We start from the raw sequence: 27,263 nt of genomic DNA, 5'->3' as shown, positions 1-27,263 counted from the left end.
GCAGATGTTCCAGCCACTGTCCTCTCCCCTCAACTTGCCATTGAGGCTGCTCCGGCTGATCTCCTGCCCACTTCCACCTTGCTCACTTCACTCTCAAACTCTTGGGGACACAAATTAAATTGTCTTGTGATCTCCTTCCCACTCTCCTCTATTGGCGTTGGAGCGAGTCTATGGGTTTCTGCAGCTCAGCAAGCATCTGGCAAGGAAATGAGGTATCAGTCTCCCTTCCTGCAGACAACTCCACTTTATGTTAGCTTCTTGCAGCCCCCAACTTGGCAGAGATAGGAAGAAGCATCATGAAACAGTACAGGGCTCCCTACAAACTCTCTTCAAAAAAGTTCTTTCTCCAACCAGTCCTTTTATAGTTTTGCATTTCTAGGTTTGTATCTGTAGTGTTCCCTTACACAGACCTGTGAGTAATACCCACTGTGCCAGTTTGGCCCCGTTAACAAGTCTTGTAGAAATGTGACTGGCTTCTCTCTTTGAAGCATGTGAGTACTTAAAACCCATGTTGCCTAGCTTTGAGGCTTCAGTCAAAAGTCAGACATAATAAGAAAAATTCTATTTAACATCCTGCTATATGTTTGTGAATGTATGTGTCATCGTTCAACTTTCCCAAAAAGCAGACCTTGAGACAAAGATTTGACTGTAAGTAATTTATCTGGAGATAATTCCAAGAAACAGCAGTGGGGAGTAGAGAAGAAAAACAGGAAAGAAAAGTCAGCCATAAAGAGCTTGCTATCAAGAAAATTTCCACTGTGTGTAACTAAGCTCAGTCTCGCTGGGAAATTCTCAGAGCCTATGTAGAATACATACCTCTGAGGGAGCTGTGAATCTGGGGTGTTTGTACACCTCATGTTCGGGTGAGGGCTGCTCCTGGGGGTCTTGATTCCTCAGCATTTCCAACTTGCCATTTGCACAGCTCTGTTTGCTCTGGTGACCAGAGAGAGATATCAGGCAAAGAAATGCAGATCTTGGCCATTGAAAATCAAGCCAGTGTGCTCCAAAATGGTAAGAATGAGGGAAATTAAGGAAATGGGCAGAAAACCAGTAGCATCTGCTGCAGTGTGTGTGTGTGTGTGTGTGTGTGTTTGTGTGTGTGTGTGTGTATGTTGGGAGGAGGAACATATGAGAGACCAGCAAGCAGCCTTCATTCTAGATCCTTACCATGTGTTGTGTTGCTAACTATAATAGATTTTTCAAGCACCTAATGGTCTTATCAACCCATCAGACCCAAATCATAGTTATCTCCCCTAGTTCTCAATATCTATTTCTTGCTTTCTCTCCAGTATATAAACAAATAAGTGCACCTGTTCATCTAATTTTCTGTAAAACCCCAAACTGAAGAGGAAGATTCCCTGTTTTGTCACCCTGAATGGTTGTAGCTCTATCTCTTGACCTCTTTTTAATTTGGCTGTGTCGTGCAACATTCAGGATCTTAGTTCCCCAACCAGGGATCAAACCCATGCCCTCTGCATTGGGAGCGAGGAATCTTAACCACTGGACCACCAGGGAAGTCCCATCTCTTGACCTCTTTTTAGAAATGTTAATTAATATCTTCTTGCAAGCTATATGGAGTTATATTACCCATAATTTAGTAGGTTAAAAAATAGTTTCTATCTTCTCTGAAGATGAAGATTTGATTTGTGATTTCTTAATTATGTCAAAGTGTATTAGGAATCTAACCTGACATAAGAAACCAGGTACTAAATGTATTGTAGGATCAAATTATCTAAGGAAAACTACTTATTGACATGGTCTTTATTAGGAAAAAACCTTAAAGTCACAGAGATAAATGTTTATCTTATTGGCCACAAACACAGAGAATTCTGTAGATGTACATCTGCAGGGCATCAGTTTCCATGGTAATGCCATTTTCCTGGCATGCCATGCTCTCTCACCCTCCTCTGTAGACCTGGAGTCTACCCTACACCTCTCCCATCTTTACTCTCTGACTAGTGAACTCTGCTAGAGCAGGGGGAGGAGTATATTTCCTTTAGCCATTAATGTTGGGATTAACCCTGTAATCTGCTATAGCCAGTGGAATATGTATCTACTACAGTGCTTGATAAGCATTTATATGTGCAAATGAAATGAATTCATAAATTTTGAGAGAAAAATCTAAATTCAGAACCTGTACTGCTAACCTGTGGTTTTGAACTATATGCCATTTTTTGGTCTGTTTGCTTCCTGATTCCTTCCTCTGTTCTGTATTGCTGGAGAGACTGGCCCTTGCAAACTAAATTTTACAGTCTTCCCTGTCAGTCTTTCCCAGGTATGTTCAGACACTAAGAGGTACTTGCACTGAAAGAAAGGAGAAGTCGGGTTTTTATCCCCCTTTCTTTTCTTGGGAGGAAGGGGATGCATCTCTAGCAGTGGCTGCTTCTCTTCTGTGGTTCTAGCTCCCTTCCTCCATGGCCCCATGGCCTTTGTAGCTTGTAAAGCTTCCCACTCCTACCAGGTGGTCCATGTTTCTGGGGTCCAGCGAAGATACATCCTTTCTTTACCCTACAACAATCTCTGGGTCTCTTCATTTTCTCCTATTTGCTTTTCAGCTTTTCTAATCCTTGAGTATTATTTCCTGTATTAAATTCCCTCTGGTAGTTTCATTTTCCTGACTGGGTCCTGATGGATTACCTATTTCAGGAGCCATGTGCAAAGCTATGTTTTTTTCTGAACCCTGGTTCCTAAGGGAGATATGCTTTCCTCCTTAATTCCTCTTTGAGAGCATTCCTGAGAAATGTTCTTCCCTATGGCTTCTTCTCTTTTCCTATAGTAATAGTATTCTGTACAACTTGAGATAAAATTATATCCAGAACAACATCAGCAATCAAAAAGCTAGGTCAGCCCACTATTCTAAAGATGTCATGTGTTCCCAAATTGATCCACAGATTAAAAATGTCAGCTGTTACCAAATTGATCTATAGATTTGATGCAATTCCTATCAAAATCCTCAGAGTTTTTCATGAAAATTGAAAACTGATTCTAAAATTTATATGAAAATGCAAAGGGCCAAGAATAACCAATAACATCCTAAAGAAAAACAAGTTGAGAAGACCTTTTCCACCAGATATCAAGATTTATTTAAAAGCTATGGTGATAGAGAAAGTATGGTACTGCTCCAAGGATAAACAAATAGACCACCGAAATGGAATGGACTGATATTCTAGAACAGTCCAGACACATACCTGTACACATATGGACTCCAGGTTTTTTTCAAAGTTAAACTACAGAGCAGGTGGGAAATATGGTCATTTCAGGAAAAAAAAAAAAAAAATTCCCAGAACACTTAGGTGGTGATATGGTTTAAAAAAAAATGACTGTACCCCTATCTCATACCATGTTTATTCTAAAGCCCTGTTTCCTAAGGAAAATATTGATTTCCTCTGTCATCCTGCTTTGAGAGAATTCCTGAGAAATGTTCTTCCCAAAGGCTTCCCCCCCGCCTCCCTGTACATGCTGATCTGAAATAATAAAAAGATTATAAAATAATGAGAAAAAAGAAAAGTAAGTCTGAATGTAGGAACTGGCTGTCGACCAACTGACAACAGTGAAAAGACATACACAGCCTCAAACACATGTTTCTAGATATGGAGGTTGGGGGGTGGTGCGGTGCGGGGGAGATGAGAAATAAGCTTGAACAATCTAAGCAGGACCTCGCTCCTCTCCCCCTGACTCATTTTAACTACCTCCCCTCACCCTTCCATCCCTTCTTCTGCCTAACTCCCCACCCCCGCTCAAGACCCAGAGCACCAAGGCGACTGGACTGGCGTAAATTTCTTCCTACTTGCGCCACCGCCCCGGGGCCGCCTCATGACGTCAGGGCTGAGCGAGGGGGCGCCGCCTCCTGGGTGCCCGCCCCTCCCGGCCCTGCGGCCCCGGCTTGCTCTTTAAAAGAGCGGGGCCTGCGCCAACCGCGCCACACCGCGGGGACCAAGATACAAGGCTATTTTCCCCGAGTATCTTCATCTCGCCTTCCGTCCACGTTTGCTCACCGTCAGCCGCCGCCCTCTTCTCCTGCGCAGATTCCGGCGAGCCGGGCCATGCAGCCTGCAGTGCTTCTCGGCCTCCTGGGAGCCACGATGATGGCGGGTGAGTGGGCACTGTGGGGAGTTCAGAACCGCGGACAGCGCCAGCCTCTGCCTCTCCGGCCGCTCTAGGCATCCTGACTGGCGAATACTGGAAGACGGGGAGGGTTGAGTGGATGGTGTCTCCCTCTTGCTTGAGGTTCTTACTTTCTTCTCTTCCCTGGGTATTTCCCTTCAACTCCCCGCCCCAACGTCTGACTTGGAAAAAGCCAGAGAGCTTCCTAGCCCAACCAAAAGAGTCTGTTTTAATCGATATAAAGAAGACGTGTCCGCGCCTCCAAGGAAACCCCACATTTTGTGCTCACTTCTAAAATGTCACATCCTCTTTACCTGTTTAGAGAGATACTGTGATAGTCTTATTCTGTATCTGTAATTAATTAATTAATCTGTGTTTGTTTGGCTTTTTAAAGCCAGATGACCACGGAGAGACAGGAATACATGTATTATATTAGTTGGCAACTGTATAATTTATTATTTTATTATTTAAACATGATTAGATAAAAGTAAGTCTCTTATGTATATATGTAGATAAGATATATCTTTTTTCTTAACACATTCATATATGTGTGTTCAGGTATATGTATGCACAGGTTTAGTGTAATATTTTTCTGTATTTTGTATTTCTGCCTCTGGGGAGAGGTAATTTCACATTCAAATTAATCCATCTTTAAGTTATAAATGGTAACTGCAAGAGATATTTTGACTTTTGTATTCCAGAAAAATAATGAGTATAAAATAACCACGAAAAATATTTTTAGAGTAGTAAAAAAAAAATCGTTTTAGTCAATTTGGGAGGATACAATTTTAAGTAGTAGATATTTGAGTGCCTCTTTATGTGTGGAAAATTGTGGGATTGATCTTTCAAACTACTCTGAATCTCAAAGAAATGATCTTTGGAGATTTGGGGAAAAAATGTGTGTGTGTGTGTGTGTGTGTGTGTGTGTGTGTGTGTGTTGAAGTAAAATCCATGAGTCCATTGAGAAGTAAATATGCCACCACCAGATTAAATTGGAGGGGTTCTTTTAGCTGTCTTAATGACCTCATAGAATATTGTTCTTATCTGAGATTGAGGTTCCTAACTAGAGTTGAGGCATCGCCATCCATGAATATGAGGGTTTCATTGACAGCAATTACGGGATCCCAAAGAGAAAATGAAAGCCACTGGTAATTTATTTTATTGCAAACTACATACATGCAGAATTTTCTAAAATTCTTGTCACTCTTACAAATTGCCTATAAATGTTCTCGATTTAATTAAAGGAAACCAAATGAATGTTTAGAGTCCTTCCTGGTCAAAAATATTTTCAGAAAGGAATTGCTTAACAAGATAAATCTGTGCTATACATTGTGCTATAGACCACAAAAACAATGTCTTTTATGAGACTTATTTAACTATAGTGGTAAAATATTTATGTCTCTTACGCAAGATAATATTTTAAGAAGGGTTTATATTTTAACAGCAACTAAAATCAAGATATTATATTCTTTAAAAATTTTTTTTACTGAGCTATAATTCACACACCATAAAATCCATACTTTTAAAGTGCATAATTCAGTGATTTTTAGTACATTCACAGATTATCACATTTCAGAACATTTTCATTGTGGTAGAAAGGAACTCCATATGCATTAGCAGTCATTCCCCATTCCCACCTCCCCCAAATGCTTGGATATTAGGTATGGTAGCCTTCAAGCAGAGTTTGTTCTTTAGCAAAATCACAGGAAACCTGCAGAAACCATCTGGCTCATTTCCTACCATTATGAGCTTCTGAAGGAGATCTACACCTTTCTACAGGAGTTGTTCACTCTAAAAATTAATATGAGTGAAGGAGCTACATGCTATTCATATATACTAGGTAAGATGGTTTCTGCATTCAAAAGCGTTAGCGGGGACTTCCCTGGTGGTGCAGTGGTTAAGAATCCGCCTGCCAATGCAGGGGACACGGGTTCGATCCCTGGTCCAGGAAGATCCCACATGCCGTGGAGCAACCAAGCCCGTGCGCCACAACTACTGAGCCTGCGCTCTAGAGCCCTTGAGCCACAACTACTGAGCCTGTGTGCCAGAACTACTGAAGCCCGTGCGCCTAGAGCCCGTGCTCTGCAACAGGAGAAGCTACCGCAATGAGAAGCCTGCAGACCGCAACGAAGAGTAGCCCCCGCTCGCCACAACTAGAGAAAGCCTGCACGCAGCAACAAAGACCCAACGCAGCCCAAAAAAAAAAAAAAAACAAAAAAACTACAGAGTTTGAGTACCATGTTATTTTATAGCTGTATTTTCATTCTGGGATGAAACCTTAGTTTGGTAGTCTTATGGAATATTAATACTTTGGAAGTTATTCTCAGATTTATCATATGATATTATTTGAAAATTTTTCTGCCATTTGACTACTTCACTTTTATCACAATTATTGGGTTTTCTTTTGTGCACCCTTAATGTTAACTTTTACAAAAATAAGTTAAACTACTTTAGGGGTATCAACATACCTTCGGTTATTACTTTGCTGCCACAGATTCTATTGGAAGAAATACAATGGAACTTAGATGTCTCACTAGATGCATAATATGCTTTCATAAGGAGACCTTAGTTCCTTTCCATCAAAAAGATGTCTGAAGAGCCTCAATTAGGAAAGAGAATTGTTCTGTAAAAACAAACATGAGCTACAAATTGTTCAGAGTCACAGAAGAAAAATATTCCTCTCCCCTCAAATCAAATGACTGTTACTACTTTAGCAATATCAGTAGTTAATAATAGCACCTATTAAACGTTTGTGGAAAAAGAAAAGTTATTAGCAAGAAACTGCATTTACCAAAGAAAGTTTAGTAAAGCCAGAATTTTAAAAGGCACTTTCTAGTTTATGACAGAAGTAATTCTCTCAGTTATTTCTTTTCAGAGCATTTTACAGATCTCAGGTGGAAAGAGTAAGTGCCAAAGTGGGAATGTTCTCAAATAACAGCCATTTGGGGGATAAAATAATGGCCCAGCATATTGGACCCTGAGTACCAAAGGTGGCCATCCAGATCTTGTCTGAACTACATTTCAGGAAGATAGTGGGGACATACCTTGTTAATCACTTCTTAAATATTTTACCAGTGATTTTAACATGCTGCATAACTTTGGGCCTATTGAAACAATTGGAGTAGATCCCAGGCTGTGCTTTGAAAAGGAAAATTCAGTAAGGTGAGCAAATGAAATAGGAGTTTTATTTCTAGATTGAGCCCTATGATATGTAATTGATTGGGAGGAGGTAAAGAGATTGGAAAGCAAATATTTGAGGAGGAAAGGTCAGGTTGCTGGTAATAAGAAACAGCATTTGAGCAGCTTCCATCTCTGATGTCTGAGAGTTTTGCTCTTGCTCCAAGTAGCTCTTCACTTGTCTCAGAGACCTGGAAGAATCTTCTGCACTGAGCTCTCCAGCCATAATAGCAGTTTCTCTTCTAGGGAGTGTCAGGAGAACTGTAGAGATGGACCTATATGTAAATGCTTTGAGCTTCTCCAGTGGAAAGAGCTTAGACAAAACAAAGTCAAAGTGAAAGATAAAAGAATCAAAGCAACTTTGAAAAAGGAAAAAAAAAAAAAAAGCACTGTAAAATTAAAAACACCTGAAGCATTTCCTAAGATGACAAAGGCACTTCAATCACTGGTTGAAAATAAGCAGAATCTCATGAAATTTAATTTAAATAAATTAAAATTTATCTTTTTGCAATATCCTCATGAACTATTCATTAAACACCTATTTGCATATGATATTATGGATTCAACAATATCCTGGTAAAATTAGATACCTCCCATATTCTTTACATGGCTGCAGACAACATGGGGAAAGGGAAACAACACTGATACAGACACATAAGTGTGCTTGTCCAAGAAAAGGCTTGAGGGTAAAATGAGGTAATTAATTATATAAGATAATCATAACCACATTTTTGTAAATAAAGTGAGTTTCAGGGAGAATATTTTCTTGGGGACAGGAAAAGGCAAAGGGAATCACAGATCTTTACCCATTTTGAGTAGGCAGAGGGGTTGAGGAGGGCACCCCAGTTTCATTTAAACTAGGTTTATTTTAAACATTTTATTGACATATAATATATGTACAGAAAAATGCATATAGATCATAAGTATACAGCTTACAGAATTTTTCCCTCCTTAAGCGCAGCTGTGTAATCAGCACCCAGATCAAAAACAGAACATTGCCAGTATCCCAGAAGCTCCCCTTGTGTGGATTTATATTGGATATAAGATAGCATTCATTTTCAAATCATGTTTATGACATTGCTAGGGGAAACAGCTGTGTGTGTGTGTGCATGTGTGTGTGTGCGTGCGACTGGGGCAATTCTTGTCCCTGGGACAGACATCCGCAACTATCTCCACTCTGCTCAGCTCTGACTTTGCCCCTCCCTCCAAGTAACATGCTGGGGGTGGGGTGATTTTGTGAGTTTGGGGACACACAGCTTCCTAAAATCAACTCACTTCCCATTCGTTTTTTCTTTCAAAGCTGTCAGTTCTATGCCAGTGGACATCAGGAACCACAGTGAAGAAACGGTAAGTTGAAATGGAAGTCTAGAATCTAGACTTATATCTAGACTCTGGATTCTCCCACCCCTTATCTCATCAAACTAAACAAAATGAAAACCAAAAATAGACAAACAACAATGAGGAAATGGGAGCAAGTGATGTCCCTCCTGCCCTGGGCTTTTACCTCCTTCCTGGATGTTTTAGTGCCCCTGAGGATAGCTGTCATCACACTGTTTTCCTTTGAATCTGTTCAGAAATGGGTGTTTATTTCTCTTCTCTGGATAGTCTTGACCCAATGCCTTCTTGCATTGCTCTGTGGGGTGGCCTGGGAGGTTTCATTACAGTCCTATATGTAAGTCTACATTCCTGACCTAAGGGGTCTGCATCGGTACAGGTCACATAGCCAAGCCTCTTTTGACAGCAGCTCTGGCTTAAGTAGTCAGGCATCCCAGTGATACCAGCTTTGCCAGCCTGCTTTCCGGTTTCCCCCTAGGTGACTCGCTGCATCATCGAGGTCCTCTCAAATGCCTTGTCGAAGTCCAACACTCCACCCATCACCCCTGAGTGCCGACAAGTCCTGAAGAAGAGTAAGTATCCTCCACTTCAGGAGATCTTTGTCCCTTGAGTAGTTCTTTCTCTTGCTCCCTCTGTTTCGCCTTCCACTTTATCTCCATATGAACCAGGGGCATGATGCAGTGGGAAGACTACAGGCTAGATCAGTATCTGGGAAGATGACATATGGCTTCCAAACCTGCTCTGCCACTTAAACATATGGCTTCCAAACCCTGCTCTGCCACTTCATAGCCGTGTTACCATGGGGAAGACCCCTTGCCTCTCTGGGCTTATTTCCTCAAAGTAAAATGAGGGAGTTGAACTGAATGATAGTCTGTGAGCTGTCTATATAGTTCTTAAATTCCTTGGTTTGAGAGTTTGGAATTTTAAAACAGACTTTCATTTGGGTGGAGTGAGGTATGGGGAGTGCTCATTTGTGATTAGACAGGGAGGCGAAGTGTTCTGGAAGCAATGGAAGATGAAAGGATAGAAGGAGACAAAAATTATTCTTCTCTTTACCTTCTACTCTTCTGACAATGAGGAGCTAGAAGCTTGGAAAGGTGACTGGGAAACTTCTGGCCTGTTTACATGACAGATTGGTTAAGCCATTTTAATACATAGCTTGTTAGAATGAGAGGACTACCAAATGGTATCAGGAGTTCCAGGCCTGAGAACTGGAAGGGGTGGGGGTAGACTTAGAGCATCCAAGGAGTCAGAGCAATGCCCTTCTGGGTCTAGACTGGAATGTTCCTCTATACAAACAGCTTATGTTGAAAACAAAATTTAAACAGTGATATGAGCAGTATCCATTGGAAGTTGACATAAAGAGGTAAATTTTACAAAACTATGCATCTCTGGGACTTCCCTGGTGGTCCAGTGGTTAAGACTCTGTGCTCTCAGTGCAGGGGGCATGGGTTCGATCCCTGGTTGGGGAACTAAGATCCCGCATGCTGCACAGCATGGCCAAAACAAAAACAAAAACTATGCATCTCTTTTAGCATGAAGTCAAACTGATTCAAACAAATCCGAAAAGCTCTGTTCTCTTCAACACATTTCTCTGCTTTTAAATTTTTAGTCAGGCTGAGAACAGTGGATTTTCTTTCTTCTTTTCACCTTCAAAATCTCCTATTGCAAGATAATACTCTCTTCCTGTTGCTGCACATGAGGTCCATGCATAAAATTATAACAAGTATGAGTGACTAGCCAAAAGAGTAACCTGGGGGGACTCAATCCACTATTGGGGGCTTCAGGATAACCATAGTAGGTGTGGGGGCCTGAGACTGTAGGAGACCCATGCACAGTGGAAGGAAGCTTCTCTACCACTCCCAACCTACATGCCTCTTTCATGAGCTTGTCAGAATGAGTTTATTAGCCATTGCAGGGAATGAGTGAGAGCAGGGTGGGTCTCCAGGCAGGGACTAAATGCTGCTACTTTGGGCAAACCCATCTCATTATCTCCCTTCCCATTTCTTTGTTTACCAGACGGATGCAGAAGTTTTGGGTCTGTCATACTAGGTCATCAAAGAACCAAGATTGCTTAGGAAGAGTTGTTGATTGTAGGGCTTTGCTAACTGCCAAGATCAGATTCTTAGCTCTCAGGTAGGATTCTAGCCTCTGCTCATCACTGATTGTGCCCTGGGGTCTTTTGAGTCTCTTGAGAGAGCCCCAGGAAAACTGGTAAAAATCAAATGACCCATGTCTATCAGGACCTTGGAGACATCGTACCCAGAGAGCCATTAAATACTGAGATCAGGGAGATTTGAGCTCCTCCGGGGTTGCAGACTCAAACACCAGCCAGGGCCAGGAAAATACGTAAGAGAAAGGAATAAAACAGGACAGGAAGTGACTCACGAACTGGAGGATACAGGCCACTTCTAAGGAGGAGTAGATTTTTCTCAGCTTGAAACCTATTGTGAGAGAAATATAGATTCTGTTACCAGATCTTGGGATTTTTCAAAAGAATTTAAAATTTGGATATCTAAGCAATATCTCCTAGTATTTAAGTATTGCCTCTGAATTCAAATTTACTAAAAATGTTATTTAGGCCAAATAGAATTCACCTTTGGGTTACCAGTTCATAACTTCTATCGACTAAAAAAAAAAAAAAAAGAAGCACAACCTAAAATTTGAGATTTATATTTTATTCCATGGACATACTAAGGACTTAAGCCCAGGAGACAACCTCTCAGATACAGTCTGAGGGACTGTTTTGAAGAGGTAAGGGAGGAGGCAGGATATATAGGTGTTCTTGCAATAAAAACCAGATAGTCAGAACATTAAAATATTACAGTTAATTAAAGAAAACCAGACATCTTAAGTTAACAAATTTAGCAGTTTTCTATGTATGGGAAGATGCAAGAGTCTGGGCTTACTGAAGTCATTCCTTTCATATGCACCTTAATTATCTTGTTTTTTCCATCCTGAATCCCCTCTGGGTACACAGTTAGGTGTGGCTGCAGTGCCTAGATGGCCAGGACACCCTTTGTTTACTGATTTGGCAGGCGACATTCTTTGTCCACACTTCTGTCCTATTCTGGTTTTCTCTCTCCTGCTGAAATGTCTTATGCTGGTCACAGGACTGGTGGAGCTTTCTGCCAACAAGTTGGATGAATTCCTTCATGTAGCCTCCCTCCCATCCCCAGCCCATCTCTGTCTCCACTCCCACTCTCTCCAGCACATCTCGGTTAGCACACGCTTACTGAGCAAACAAACATTTGGGGAGCAGGGAAGAATCATTGTTTCATGGCTTGAAGAGATCTTAGGGAATTCATAGTCCAATTTCTTAACAGGTATAACAATTTCTTTGATCAGGTCATCTCTGCAACATGATAGTTAGGGATGGAAGGTGCATTTTCTCCTTTTTACTTGAAGTAAGAGTGAGCTTCACACCTTGGTTTTACAGATTGACAAGACTGTATGCTGCTAATCACAGCCTTCCTCAGATCTCACCTGAGGGGACTTAAAGCTAAATTTAGGAGGAAGTGCTAAGCCTCAGGCAAGCTGCTACAAGCAGCACACATTTAACCTGGAAAAAATAAAAATGCTTCTCTTCTTGACCAGCAGGCAGTAGGAAAAGGGCCACACAGCCTCTGCCTCGGGAAGCTGAGATTCTGTCCAGATGACATCAGTATCTGCTCAAAGCCTCCCTGCTTACCTGTGCATACCTGGTCAGCCCTGCCTCAGTGCTGCACACACCACCACTGGCTCTTAAAAGGCAAAGGCACTGGTGAGGGGCCAGCCCTCAGGTGTCTGGGTGTGGAAGGTCAGGGACCTTTCAGTTGCCTCATAAAACATGAAAATATTATCATGCCAGGCTGGGCTTTTAAGCAGAGAGGAATAGACTGTCTGCTATTTCTTGGACATTTTTACAAAACAGACCATTTTTTTCTATTTTGCAAATATCAGTTCAAAATGACTCATCAAGAGCCATTCAATAGAAATATCATGTGAACCACAAATATAATTTCAAATTTTTCAGTAGCCACATTAAAAAAGTAGACAGGTGAAATTAATTTTAATAATATATTTAGTTTTGTCCAATTTATTTTATTCAATATACAATTTGTACATACAATATGTTTATAATACATATTATCTTGTACATCCAAAATATTATCATTCCAACATATAATCAATATGAAAATTTGAGGTATTTTACATGCTTGTTTTTCATCTGAAGTCTGAAATCTGGTGGTTTCTTACATTTACAACATGTCTCAGTCTGGACCAGCCACATTTCAAGTCCTCAGTAGCCACAAAGGTTTGGTGGCCCCCACCATGGATGGCGCAGACGTCAGCCTAGAGCTGTGAGCAGCCTTGGCTTCAGGTGTTCTATATGAACTCAGTGACATCAGTTGAAATCCAAGCCCTCCCAGCTAACAACTCAGACAGTGTTAACTGCATATCTTCTTTCACAGGATGCCCTTGAGTTAAGGAGGATTTAGTGAAGATGCTGTCAACATTTGGAAAAGATGAGAAAAAACAGCATTCAATTAAAATGTCGGTTATACTGTCTACTGTTGATTTGTGCAATACAAAGATAACTCAGTTTACTGAAGTTCATTCTCAACCTTTGAGAACATGTGGGGTGGATGGGACCTGAGTGAGGGAAGGACATGGTCCTTTCCACTGCCGTGCAGTTTTCTCAGGGAAGAAACAAACACCCTGCTTATCACCAATTACTAAGTTTTATTGTCACTTACTGCTAAGCTGCATCTACACAGTTGATTGGATAATAAAAATCTGGTAAACTAATTAAACACATTTTTAATCCTTTGTTGAATCTGATATTTCCCATTTTGGGCATTTAACTTCATTTAGCTGGATTCTAGTGGGAACCATTTACACAATGCTAACTTTTAAACCCCTACTTAGAGCAAACATGGAAATAATGGTCCTGAATTACACCTCTCTGAGCCTCAGTGTCTCTGCCCACAAAAAGAGGAGGTTGAAATACACAAATTCTAAGGTATCTTCTGGTTCTAAATTCTAGTATTTTATAAACCTATATTTGGATTTCAATTTGGTCATTGAAAGATGCTTGTTGGGTGTTATTAAAAAATAAATATGCAGAGAATTTATTATCAGATTTAAACACAGCTAAGGAGTTTTCATAACATTTCTTTCTTTCTTTTTTTTTAATATTTATTTATTTATTTGGCTGTGCTGGATCTTAGTTGCAGTGCATGGGATCTTGGTTGCAGCAGGCAGGATCTAGTTCCCTGACCAGGGATCGAACCCTGGCCCCCTGCACTGGGAGTGTGGAGTCTTAACCGCTGGACCACCAGGGAAGTCCCCATACCATTTCTTTTAAAAGTAATCTGAGTATATTCTTTATTAACTTAAAAAATTACCCAAGGACTTTCAGGATCTTTAGGATTTGTAGTGATCACTGAGGCTGTGCTTAGTGAACCACAAACAATTCTGAAGTATACTTACTCTTTTTTATTTTCATTATAGGTGGAAAACAGCTCAAAGATGAAGAGAAAAGTGAAAATGAAAACACAAGGTTTGAAGTGAGATTGTTAAGAGACCCAGCTGACGCCTCAGAAGCCCCCAGGACCTCCAGTAGGGAGGACGTAGGGGAGGAGGATGCCCAAGGCCAGACAGTGGCAGACACAGAGGGCGGTGGGCACAGCCGAGAGCGGGCAGGCGAGCCCCAAGGCAGCCAAGTGGCCAAAGAAGCAAAGGCACGCCATTCTGAGAAGAGCAAGGGACACGACAGGGAGGAAGAAGAGGCGGAGAAATATCAGAAAAGGGAGCGTGTGGAAGATGGCAGTGAGGAGAGACACCCTGGGGGGCCAGGAGAGGCACAAACTGCTCTTCCCAGCCACAGAAACCAGACTCCAGCTAAGAAAGTGGAGTTAGTGTCCAGATACGATACGCAGTCTGCAGGGGGCCTGGAGAAGTCGCACAGCCGGGAGAGGAGCAGCCAGGAGAGTGGAGAGGAGACCGGAAGCCAGGAGAATGGGCCCCGAGAACCGCAAAGCCACCCCGAGCGCCAGGAAGGACCTGAGGAGAGCGACGAGGATGTCAGCCCCGAGGCGGACAAGCGACGCTCGAGGCCAAGACACCACCATGGGAGGAGCAGGCCCGACAGGTCCTCTCAGGAAGGGAGTCCTCCCGCTGAGGGAAGGGGGTACTCCTGGGAGGAGCCACACGTGGGCACAGGCGGCTCAGGGGAAAAGAGAGCCCGCCATCCAACCCTTTCCAGGGCTTCGGAGGAAGAAGCCGAATACGGGGAGGAAGTGAGGAGTCACCTGGCTGCCCGGGCTCCCGGGGACCTGGAGGGGGCACGATATGGGGGCAAAGGAAGTGAAGAGCACCGGGCTCCCAGGCCTCGCAGTGAGGAGAGCCCAGAGGAGGAGGACAGGAGAAAAGGCCTCAGCCTAGAGCTGAATAGCATGGCGCACGGCTATGACGAGGAGAGCGAGGAAGAGAGAGGCCAGGAGGGGGGACCCCGCCACAGAGCCCGGGTAGGGGAGCCGGGAGCCTACTCCACTCTACACCAAACAGAAGAGAAACGGTTCTTGGGTGAAGCGCACCACCGTGTTCAGGAAAGCCAGACGGACAAGGCGAGGCGGCATCCACCAGGTGAGGTGCGAAATTACCTCGACTATGATGAGGAAAGGGGTGAGGAAGGGGCCCGAGGGAAGTGGCCGCAGCTGGGGGACCCACAAGACGCTGAAGAGAACAGGGAAGAAGCGAGGCTTCGAGGCAAACAGTATGCTCCCCCTCACATCACCGAAAAGGAGAGATTAGCGGAGCTTGTCAGTCCATACTACGACCCTCCCCAGTGGAAGAGCAGCCGGTTTGAGAGAAAAGACCACCTGGATGACAATTCTCTTGAGGGTGAAGAGGAGAACGGGCTGACCTTGAATGAGAAGAATTTCTTCCCAGAATACAACTATGACTGGTGGGAGAAAAAGCCCTTTGAGGAGGATGTAAACTGGGGGTATGAGAAGAGAAACCTGGCCCCCAAACTGGATCTGAAAAGGCAGTATGACAGAGTGGCCGAACTGGACCGGCTCCTTCACTACAGGAAGAAGTCAGCTGAGTTCCCGGACTTCTATGGCTCGGAGGAGCAGATGCACCGTCGCCACGCAGCAGAAAGTGAAGAGGAGAGAGCTGGCCAAGGAGTTCTGACAGAGGAAGAGGTATGCTGTGGGGCTTTTGCTTAAAACTAACTTCAGGTGGTTAATTTTAATATGTTATATACAAGACTGTCTGATACTAGGGGGAGATATGGATGGGGATTAATCACCATGGGACTGTACGCCTAATAACAGAGCGGAGACAACCTCTGGGTTTGATTTCCACCTGGCATCTAGCCATTGTCCACAGCCCTGTCCACTTCCTCCCACTGCAGTGCTGCAGTGCTTCTCAACCTCGGCTGCATGTTGTAATCCCCTGGAGAGCTTGAAAAATTACTGACATCTGGGACCCACACCCAGAGCTTCTGTTTGGTACTGGATGCTGCCTGGGCATCAGGATGTTTTAAAGCTCCCAGGTGGTTTCAATGTTCAGCGAAGGTTGAAAACCACTGGTCTAGTGTCTTCTCCTTGGTCATTTGACTTTTCATCACTATTTTCCAGGGTAGGAAAGAACAGGTGATACAGAAGTTAGTTGCTTAGTTCTATCTCTGTCATCTCTTGGCCTATAACAGTCAGACATCTACGTGTAGGAGAAGGAACATTACCAGAGCTTTACCTTCCTTAACAATGTTTTTTTCCCCCAATATTGATTATGTAGGTTGGTGCTTCTCAGGCTTGAATGTGCCTCAGAATCATGTGGGATTTCTAGCCTTAGAGTTTCTGATTCAGTAGGTAGGCCCCAGGTGGGGCCCAAGAACCTGTATTTCTGACGAGTTCCCTGGTGATACTGATGCTGCTGGTCAAGGAACCACACTTTGAAAACCACTGATGTCGGGTATCCTATAGCCTCTAACATATCAAAAATTCCCCCTTCTGTTCAGACTCCCTAGAACTGCAAAGAACTAAATTGATCTGGGACCTCATGCCTCTACTTTTCTGTATTTTCTAGGAAAAAGAACTTGAAAACTTGGCTGCGATGGATTTGGAACTACAGAAAATAGCTGAGAAATTCAGTGGTAACCGAAGGGGCTGATGGTCGTTGGAGCAAAGGGCAGATTTTAAAAGCAGCCTTCACATGATCTGTTTTCCACCACCTCACTGAAAGACCCCATTTATTTACCCAAAGGCAGAAAGTAGAATTTACTGTTCATCAAATGTTTGACATGGTTGGAAATGTCCTTAATTTTTGCCAGAATGTTATTGAAAATATGAATAGCATGACTTGTAGCATATTCTTTATCAAATAATAGATATATTAACATGCTTGTGACAATGACTGTGCTACTGTCCTTGAAAAAATGTCTCAGTCTGAAGTAATAAAAGATTCACCTGAGGCCAAAAGTGTCATGTTCTCAGCTTCCTTTGGGCTAATAGGGAGGAGTGTGACTTTTAGATCCATTCTTCAAAGTAAATTCTAAAATATAGTACTAAGATTTGTTGGTTTGTTGGTGTTTGGATACAGAAATGAAAAAAAAAAAAAGGAAAAGAGCAAACATCTGAAATAAAAGAATGTGGAGGGGGCTTCCCTGGTGGCGCAGTGGTTAAGAATCCTCCTGTCAAGGCAGGGGACGCGGGTTCGAACCCTGGCCTGGGAAGATCCCACATGCCGCAGAGCAACTAAGCCTGTACGCCACAACTACTGAGCTCGCGTGCCTAGAGCCCGTGCTCCACAACAAGAGAAGCCACCACAATGAGAAGCCTGTGCACTGCAACGAAGAGTAGCCCCCACTCACGGCAACTAGAGAAAGCCCGCGCATAGCAACAAAGACCCAACGCAGCCAAATAAATAAATAAATAAATAAAAGAATGTGGAGGATATAAAGAGAAAGAGATCAGGAAAAGACATTGCTCCCCCAGGCTGGAGGAAGATTAAATAGGCTTGAAGAACCTGTTTCAAAAATTATTATAAGCCATTACTTTTAGAATCTGATTATCTGGAGAGCTCTGGGAATAGCTGGCCAAGGGTCATTTTTCAGGGCTGAGGAGAAAGCCTGGATAGTGGGAAGAACTCCAGACTGGGAATCACAACATCTGGGGTAGGCCAGACAGATCCTTGGACCTTCACGGCCTGTCTCATATCTGCTCTATAAGAAGACAGGGCTCTGACTCTAAGTAACTGTGTGACTTTGGGCAAGTTACTTTCCCTCTCTGGGCTTCAGATTCATCAGTAAAACAAGGATATCTGTTCCATTGGGTTGTTGTGAGGATGACTGAATTTAAGCAAAACACTCAGAGTAGTGCCCAGTGTAAGGCAATGGTGCAGAAAACAGTGGCTGCTACGATTTTTATGGCTGCAGTTTCTCACAGCAAGACCAACGGACAATAGCCCTTCTCCCTTTTTTTACTTGGCATTTCATTCCTCACAGATGGTGGCTTCTACTTGGTTGATTACTCCTGTTTTGGCAGTTCAGGTAAAGCATTGTCCTCTGGGCATCACCCATGGCTTTTATTCATCTGGAAGGCCTGGTTCTCCTCCTCTTAACTAAGTTAAGACTTGCCTGTGATAATTTAGCCAGATTCTTGTCAGGTTAACTCTTGGTGACATACTTCTCCAGGAGAGTGTCAGTTTATCATATGGAGAGCAAGCCAGTGTGATGAATCAGTGTGATGAATCTGACAGAAAATTGTTCTAAATCTGGGCACACACACTTCTAAAAGGCTGCTTATTGTCTCTCTAGGTATTTTTTCCAGCCATGGGATCATGACGGGCTGCTCGCAAAGGTGAGTGGGAAGCGCTGGGGGTCATGGCTGCTGGAGGCAGTCCTCGTGGGACAAGGAGTTAGGATACAAATATTGTTCCGGTTTCTGGGGGCTGCCATAACAAAGTACCACAAACTGGGTAGTTTAAAACAATAGAATTTTACTCTCTCACAGTTCTGGAGCCCAGAAGTTCAAAATTAAGGTGTTGGCAGGGCTACACTCCCTCCAAAGTCAGTAGAAGAATGTCCTTCCTGCCTCTTCCAGCTTCTGGTGGCCCCAGGCGTTCCTTGGCTTGTGGCAGCATCATTCCAATCTCTGCCTCCATCTTCTCATGACCATCTTCTTTCTATGACCCTCTCCTCTTCACACAATGTTCCTTTTATAAAGATACCAGTCATGCTGGATTAAGGGCCCACCCTACTCCAGTATGAGTAATTACCTCTGCATCAATCCTATTTCCTAATAAGGTCACATTTGGAGGAACTAGGGGTTGGAACTTCAACATATCTTTTTCTGGGGGCAAAATTCAACCCAAGCAGGCCAGCTCCCGCACCCCTCAGGTGGATTAACTCTGAGCCGCATATTCTGTGCCTCCTAGAACTCCCCAGGGGATTGAGCCCCAGGTGCCACAGGTGGCCTGCTCTCTAGTGCACCCTTTATGGGCTCTCTTTACCTCCCTGTCCTGCTCCTACTGGTGACCCTACTGGTGTTTCCTGGGATCACCTCCCAGATAAACCGATTGTCCTCAACTTCTCATCTCAGGGATTGCTTCTGGGAAAGCCCAACCTAAGAAACCATTCAACAGCAAGCTCAAACTCGTCTTATGGTAAATAATGTAACCACACGTTGTAATACATTGCAGTTATAATCTCTTGTGTTACTGTGTCTTGACAGAAGATACTGGGAAATGCTTAACACGTTACAATACATGCAAAGCAATATGTCTCTCCCCTTCTCTACTGCAGTCCAGTAGAAAACAAAATCATTTCCTAAATAAAGAGAATTCAAGGGGCTCAAAATGAATAGGGATTTACTTACTGGATGAGAGAAACACTGCAATGCATCAAATGCCAGCCTGGCAAGTCACACACACACTCACACACACACACACGGTGGGCACTGCTCATGCGGAGAAGCTGCTGGCATATGGAGCACAGCTCTGTATGGTGCCCCAGGCTTGGAAATGGTTCACACAGCTTCCTCCTGGCCCACTGCCTGGTGAGGCCCTGTGCTCTAGCACAGCTTTTCATCTTAGTTTGCTGACACTTCAGAGCAGGGGAATGTGCAGGCATGAATGACCTATCAAAGTTGCAGGAGACACCCAAGAGAATCCCACCTGAGCCGTGGTGCCCAGCAGAGTGCAGTTAGGACCTCTGGGTGCCACCATTTCTTTGAGAAGGAGTCAAGGACTAACCGGGTTACTGTTTTTTCCCCCTTTAGTCAAAATAATATATGTTGATGGCAAAACATTGAGTGAGTGTTATGAGTTGAATTGTGTGCCTCAAAATGATATGTTGAAGTCCTAACCCCTGGCACCAGTGAATGTGACCTTATTTGGAAATAGAGCTTCTGCAGATGCGATCTATAATAGTTACCATGGGGTCATTAGGGTGGGCCCATATCCAATATGAAGAGGGAAATTTAGATACAGACACATACAGAGAAGAATGCCATGTGAAGACAGACATACAGGGAAGAAGTCCATGTGAAGACAGTGGCAGAGACTGGAATTATGCTGCCACCAGCCAAGAAACGCCTGGGGTCACCAGAAGCTGGAAGAGGCTAGGAAGGATTGCCCCCTAGAACTGTCAGGGGGAGTGTGGCCCTGCTGACACCTTGATTTGGAACTTCTGGCCTCTAGAATTGTGAAATAAATTTCTGTTTTAAGTCACCCACGTGTGGTACTTTGTTAGGGCACCCTATGTACCTGATATAATGAGAAACAAATGGCCTCTGCCCCTCCTCCCAAATCCTTCTGCAGATGCAGCCATCTATAGTTACTTTACAGTTTTTTTTCTTACTTGAGTATTTAATTGTCACAGTCTCTAATATTTTATCAAGTGATGGGACAGGAGGGGAGAAAGTGTCCTATCATTACAAAATGAAAATCCACAACATACCATTGTAACATATATATCATTGGGAGATCTCAGGTGCTAAATAATTAACTAAATGCAACAATTACTATTTTTAGCTCAGGAGCTAGTCACTTGGACACATAACAGGCCTCAATGAGAAAGTGAAGACCAAAAGGAAGCAGGATGAGCCACATGGACACCTGGGGAAGGACACTTCAGGCGGAGGGAACAGTAGATGCAAAGGCCCTGAAACAGGAATGTGGTTGGCACGTTTGAAGAAGAACAAGCAGGCAGCATGGGGGACAGTCATAGGGGATGAGGGTAGAGAGGGTGGAAGGGTCCAGATCATGCAGGGCTTTGTAGGTCCTGGTAAGGACTTTTGCTTTAGCTATTGGAGAGTTCTCTGGAGGACTGACATGATTTGCTTTACATGATAAAAACACTGTGGCTGCTGGGTTGAGAGAAGGCTGTAGGGGAAGTGAGGGCAGAAACACAGAAACCAGCAAGAAGGCCACTGCAAAACATCCTGACGGGTCATCGTGATGGCTTGGACCAGGGTGGTGGCACTGGAGGTGGGGAAAAGTAGTCACACTCAGGATCTAGTTTGGAGGCAGATGACAGGGAGGGCCGATGGATTTGGTGTGGCAGGAGGGAAAGAGAGGCATCAAGGATGATTCCAAGGTTTCAGTCCTGAGCAACTGGGAAGAAGGGAGGTGGGGAAGGTTACAGGAGGGACTGGCTTAGAGGGGAGGTATGCGGAACTCAGGTTGGGATTTGTTAAGTTTGAGATGTGACTACACGCTCAGTGGAAGTGTTGAGTAGGTTGTATGGGCCTGGAGCTCAAGGAAGAGGGCGGCTAAAGACAGTGTGGGAGTCACCATCACAAAGATGGTGTATAAAGCCTCAAAATGGGGTGAGATCACCTAGTGTTATATAAATGAGCCAAAGATGGCCTCTGTATATCTGCCCCAAAGTTGTTTATTTCTTCACTGTAGGCTGAGAACTGTTAGCTCAAAAGCCTGTCAGTGCCAGACTCAAATTTTATACATCCATTCATTTTAAACATAGCCCAAAGGAGCACATTTTTGGACATTCAGGGCCCATCTGCTTTGCATACCTCTGCCAAACTATACTTAGCATCTGCTGGCCATTGATAAGATAGAGCCATGTGACTACAAGACAGACCTCAATCCTTATAAGCTGTGAGACTCCTGCCCCTTGGACCTCTCTGACTCAGCGACTCCCTGCCATGCCGAGCGGCATTACCTAGACACCAAAGGCACCACCCCAACTCCCCTCTCCCTGGGAGTTCTCTTGCCCTCCTCCCCTTGAGTAGCAACCCCCTTGGTGTAGCTTCTGGACAGATTCCTGCTATGAGGAACATCTCTCCCTCCCCACCCTTGCAAACCTGTCAGAGCATCATCATCACCCAATAAAGTAGGTATGAGCTCCTGCCACCTCATGGTTCTATCTTTTTCTTTTATCAGTTCCCAAGTCCCTTGAACATCCTACACCCAGGCAGCAAGTATAGACAAAAAAAAGGAAAAGGTGCAGTTGCTGAGCCCTGGGGCACACTGATATTTTCCTAAACATTCATCTCAGAGATGAAGAGGAACCAGCAACAGAGATGGAGGAAAAAAGGCTAAAAAGGAAGCAGGGAACCAGGAGAGGAAAACTGTCACATGGAGAGGAGTCAACTGCTGCCAATAGGTTTAGAGGACTGAGAAAGAGCTTTGGATTTCACTTTACATCTTTTTTTTTCCCTGTAAATTCACTTACTGCTTTAAAGTTTTTAACTGTTTCAGCAGTTACAGGAATTTTTTTTTAAATCAGAAAGAAAAATATTTACATTTTAAATACAAAAGAAAAATTTTATTCTTGGTTTACCTCTAAAACCCAACCACTTACATGCTCATGGTTTTGTTTTTTTTTGTTTGTTTTTTTTTACTAACCTATTCTATCTATACAACGTGTGCATCCTGTGTGATTACTAAGCATTTATTACCCTTGGATTTTCTGTGTCAGGTTTACTTTGTTGTGGAGTTTCTTTAAAAAAGCTAAGTGAATTTGTCCAATAAAAAGTCTCACATTTTTTGGAAAACCAGTGATGCAACATTGTTTCCAGATCTGCCTCCAAAGCTGAACTTGGGTGTTGTAGCTCTTTGAGAAGTTCAGATCCTTCACTGAATTCATTTAGCAATGATTCCTTGGTTAAATTATATTAGGTTATTAGAAAAGTCTTTCACTTTTCAACATTCTGGAAAGAGATTTCACTTAATGCTTCACCTTCTCAATTGCACTGTTAGGATTAAGGCTTATGGCATCAATAGTCCCTTTGGCAATACTAGTATGAAATCGAGGCAGCTTTGCAGAAAGATTCAAAAAGTCTTCTACCTTCAACTTAATAAACCTTCTTTCTCTATAATATTTCTGGAAAGCTGTATCAATTCCAGTAATGTTAGGGAAACCAAATTCTGCCATTTCCAGTTTCACTATCAAGTACTGAAGCATCCAGTAGAATCTTGTGTTTTTGTATCTACCTTAGTCAAGCTATACCCACTTCTACAAATGAGATTAATCCTGTATCTCCATATTCTTGGGGAGTTTGCAGTTCTCTCTCACAGATAATAGCATCCCAGTGCTCTTGGGTCCCCAGCCATTGGGACGAAGCCATCCCCTCTGGGACTGCCCCTCTGACTGTGCCTGGGGCCCCAGCGCCACTGCTCTGTTCGTTCCCACCACGCTCCGAAATGCTGCCCTCCTATTCCATTCATCGCTTCACTTAAATCTGTGGTCAGCACACTTTTCCTTAGAGGGCCAGATGGAACATATTTTAGGCTTCGAAGGCCATATGGTCTCTGTCACAACTATTCAGCTTGGCCATAGCAGAAAGCAGCCATGGACAGACAATACTTGAACAAATTAGCCTAGCCGTGTTCCAATAAAACTTCATTTATGGGCACTGCAATTTGAATTTCATGTAATTTTCACATATCACAAAATTATTCTTCTTTTGCCTCCATCCCAACATTTAAAAATGGAAAAAACTGTTTTTAGCTTTAGGCCATACAAAAAAACTGGCGGTGCACCAGATTGGGTCTGTGGGCTGTGGCTTGCTGACACTTGGTTTAAAGCAGGCATATTCTTTCTTATTTTTGTCTCCTCTATTCCTTGAGTCTGTCGCCTTACAGCTACTTTGTGTCACTCACAGGTGATGGAAAAGAACTGTGAGAGGCCACCTTACTTACACGTATTTGTTTGTGGAAAGTACTCCCAGAAAGCAAATAACTTTTCACTCTCACTTCCTCCGCCCTCTGGATTAATTTCTCTACTTTTCCAAGTGTGCTGGTTTAGAATGATAACAACATACAACATATTGAGGCCACCCACATTTTGAAACAAGTTTTCTTTAGTACCTTGTTAACTTTCTGGCAATGTGAAAATGAAATGTCTAAATCTTTCCAGTCCTGTTTTAATATCTCATTTAAATGCCAGAAGCCCAGGTTACTAATGAATTGTAAGAGGCAAAAATAAAAGGAGGGGGGAGTACATCACATTAATTTCCTATGCTTCGAAGATTTTGCACTTCCTCAGAAAGGGTCAAAAAACAGTGGGTGCCTAATAAATGTTAATGGGGGTAATTAACAGCTTATCAGTTGCTCTTCAGGTACTCACATTTCTTGCCATCTGACCTGTATTACATAAGGCCAAGAAAAATCTGTAATTTCTTTTACAAAAATTAATACTAGCCCAGAGGCAACATTCTATTTCTAGTAAAGATATCAGATGTAATTGGATCCTTTCTAGCACTAGTTAAATAGAGTCCAAAATCAGGACCATTTAGAACAACATGAATTTTAATAATCAGATTTTTAGGACATGCTTCTTAGTATTTACTATTGCTATTGTAATATTTACAATCAATGCTTTATTTTTTTAAATTAATTTTTATTGTAGCATAGTTGATTTACAATGTTGTGCCAGTTTCTGCTGCACAGCAAAGTGAACCAGTCACACATATACATATAAGCCACTCTTTTTTAGATTCTTTTCCCATATAGGTCACCACAGAGCACTGAGTAGAGTTCCCTGTGCCATAGAGTAGGTTCCTATTAGTCATCCACCTTATATATAGTAGTGTGCATGTCAGTCCCAATCTCCCAATTCACTCCCCCTTGCCATTTTCCCCCCTGGCAACCATGAGTTGGCCCCCTACGTCTGTGACTCTCTCTCTTGTCCTGCAAACAAGCTCACCTGTACCATTTTCTTAGATTCCACATACAAGCAACATCATATGATATTTGTCTTTCTCTGTCTGATTTATTTCACTCAGCATGACAATCTCCAACAACAAATGCTTTAAAACAAAATGTACACGCCCTTTTTCTTCAAAAGTTTATACATATTAAAAAAGAATATATTTTTGGCTTTTCCATATATAACCAATAAATGAATGATTACCCATTAAGATCTGGTTCATATGAGGGAATTCCCTGGTGGTCCAGTGGTTAGGGCTCCTAGCTTCCACTGCAGGGGGCCTGGGTTTGATCCCTGGTCGGTGAATTAAGATACCGCAAGCCACGCAGTGCGGCCAAAAAAACAAAAAACAAAAAACAAAAAAATCTGCTTCATATGAGAGGGGACCAAGATGGCAACATAGAAGGGTCCTGAACTCCCTCATCCCTCATTCGGATACAATGAATGTTCTCAACTTCATCCTTGCCACAGTACTGTACAGTTGAGAGGGAAATGCCAACCCCAACTCCCAGCCTCTCCCTGAGGGCCACAGGGTTTGGACCGCAACATAGCACCCCAACATTTAAGAGTCCCACTCAAGGAACCAACGGGCCTCCTAAAGACCTAGCTCTGAAAGCCAAGGCCATTTAGGTCCATGAGACCCACAGGACTGGAGCAAACAAAGTAGCAGTTCTTAATGGCAACCAAACACTTGCTGCTGTGGCCACCCCCCAGGGCTCAGTGCAGAAGTAGCAGAGAACAATACCCATCTCCCAGCCTTTCCCTGAGGGTGTGACTACACACTTTATAAGCTGCTGCTTGAGTGCTAGGCTTCAGTTTAGCACACATTTAGGGACTGGCTGTGATCCAGGGCCACCGGAGTCTATGAGCACTTTCCCTACTTTCCACCTCTGGTTTGCCCCAACATTATCTGATTGCCAACCTCTCTGGAAGGAGCTTGTATGCATGTCTGGCATCCCAGCTGCCACCCAAGGAACAGAACCCCAAATCTAATAGCCAATGAGAACTGCATTCACGAGTCCCACAGGACTTTAGCAAAGAAGTTTTTATATGGGTGCAGGAGCACCCCCTGCAGCTATACATCTGGGTTCAGTGTAGAGGGAGCAGGCAAAAAATGCTCACCTCCCAGTTTCTCCCTGGAAAGGGCTTAACTACATACTTTCCCAGCTGCTGCCTGAGGATCCACTTCTAATCAGCCTGCATCTAGGTGCTGACAGCAATTCTACCCTTTGGGATATTGATGGGTCATGGCACACCCTCAATTATTGGGAGCCACTAAGAACAAAGTCAGGTGTACTTAACAGCTTATCAGTTACTCTTCAAGTAGCTTGGAGATCAGAAAGTCTTGAGAGACAACCAAGAGCTCAGACTGGGCTAATTGATGAGGTTTATCTCCTATATGAGATCATTCTGTCAAGACTGTGAGAGGTGGCTATTGTATCTAATGTGCAGGCACCAAGACTGAGAGTGAAAGAAAATAAACAGAGGAATATGTTCTAAACAAAAGAACACGCAAAATATCCAGAAACAGATCTTCATGAAAGAGATAAGTGATTTTACCTGATAGAGTTCAAAATAATGGTCATAAAGATGCCCACCAAGGTAAGGAGAGCAATTCATAAATAAAGTGAGAACTTCAAAACAGACAGAAAATATAACTACCAAACAGAATAACTGAATATTGAATAATACAATAACTAAACTGAAAAATTCAACAGAGGCAAACAGAAGAAAGGAGCAATGAACTCAAAGACAGTCCAGTGGAATTCATCCAGTCAGAGCAACAAAAAGAAAATAAGAATGAAAAAGAGTGAACATATCTTAGGAGACCTGAGATACCATCAAGTGGACCAACATACACATTATACAGGTTCCAGGAGAAGAGAGAGAGAAAGGAGCAGAAAGCTTATTCAAAGAAATAATGGCTGAAAAGTTCCCTAACTTGGAGGAAAAAAAAAACAGACATCCAGATAAAGGAAACTCAAAGAGTACCAAATTAGATGAACCTATACTGACATACATTACGATTAAATTGTCAAAAGTTAAAGGCAAGGAGAGAGAGTTAAAAGCAACAAGAGAAAAGCAACTTGTTACGTACAAGAGAACCCCCATAAGACTACAAGTAGATTTTTCAGCAGAAACTTTACAGGCCAGAAACAAGTGGGATGATATATTCAAAGTGCTGAAAGAAAAAACTGCCAACCAAGAATACTATATGCAGCAAAGTTGTCCTTCAGAATTGAAGGATAGAATTTTCCAAACAAACAAAAGCTGAAGTTTATCACCACTAGATCAGCCCTACAAGAAATGCTAAAGGGAGTTTTTCAAGCTGAAATGAAAGCTACTAATAAGCTATTTAGTAACATGAGAACATATGAAAGTATAAAATTCACTTACAAAGGTAAAATATAGAGTTAAATTCAGAATATGCTAATATTGTAATAGTGGTGGGTAAGTCACTTATAAAGACAAAAGTATTAAA

At 42.8% G+C, this 27,263-nt stretch overlaps 1 protein-coding gene and 1 pseudogene across 1 annotated transcript; one reads left to right on the top strand and one right to left on the bottom strand.

Moving 5' to 3' along the window:
• Positions 1-3,969: 3,969 nt before the first annotated feature.
• Positions 3,970-17,238, top strand: CHGB (chromogranin B). The gene is made up of 5 exons (XM_027118207.1): positions 3,970-4,092; positions 8,582-8,628; positions 9,095-9,188; positions 14,113-15,809; positions 16,696-17,238. Exons 1-5 carry the CDS (start codon positions 4,044-4,046, stop codon positions 16,777-16,779), a joined length of 1,971 nt encoding a protein of 656 aa, XP_026974008.1. The 5' UTR covers positions 3,970-4,043; the 3' UTR covers positions 16,780-17,238.
• Positions 17,239-18,712: 1,474 nt separating this feature from the next.
• LOC113626513 (EEF1A lysine methyltransferase 2 pseudogene) lies at positions 18,713-24,878 on the bottom strand (annotated as a pseudogene).
• Positions 24,879-27,263: the final 2,385 nt, after the last annotated feature.

The sequence above is a fragment of the Aethalodelphis obliquidens genome, unplaced genomic scaffold (genome assembly GCF_003676395.1).
Source record: "Aethalodelphis obliquidens isolate GAN/ISIS:26980383/991018 unplaced genomic scaffold, ASM367639v1 scaffold18, whole genome shotgun sequence".
Taxonomy (NCBI): Eukaryota; Metazoa; Chordata; class Mammalia; order Artiodactyla; family Delphinidae; genus Aethalodelphis; species Aethalodelphis obliquidens.
The sequence above is the reverse complement of the archived record's forward strand: the minus strand, read 5'-3'. Positions and strand labels throughout refer to the sequence as shown.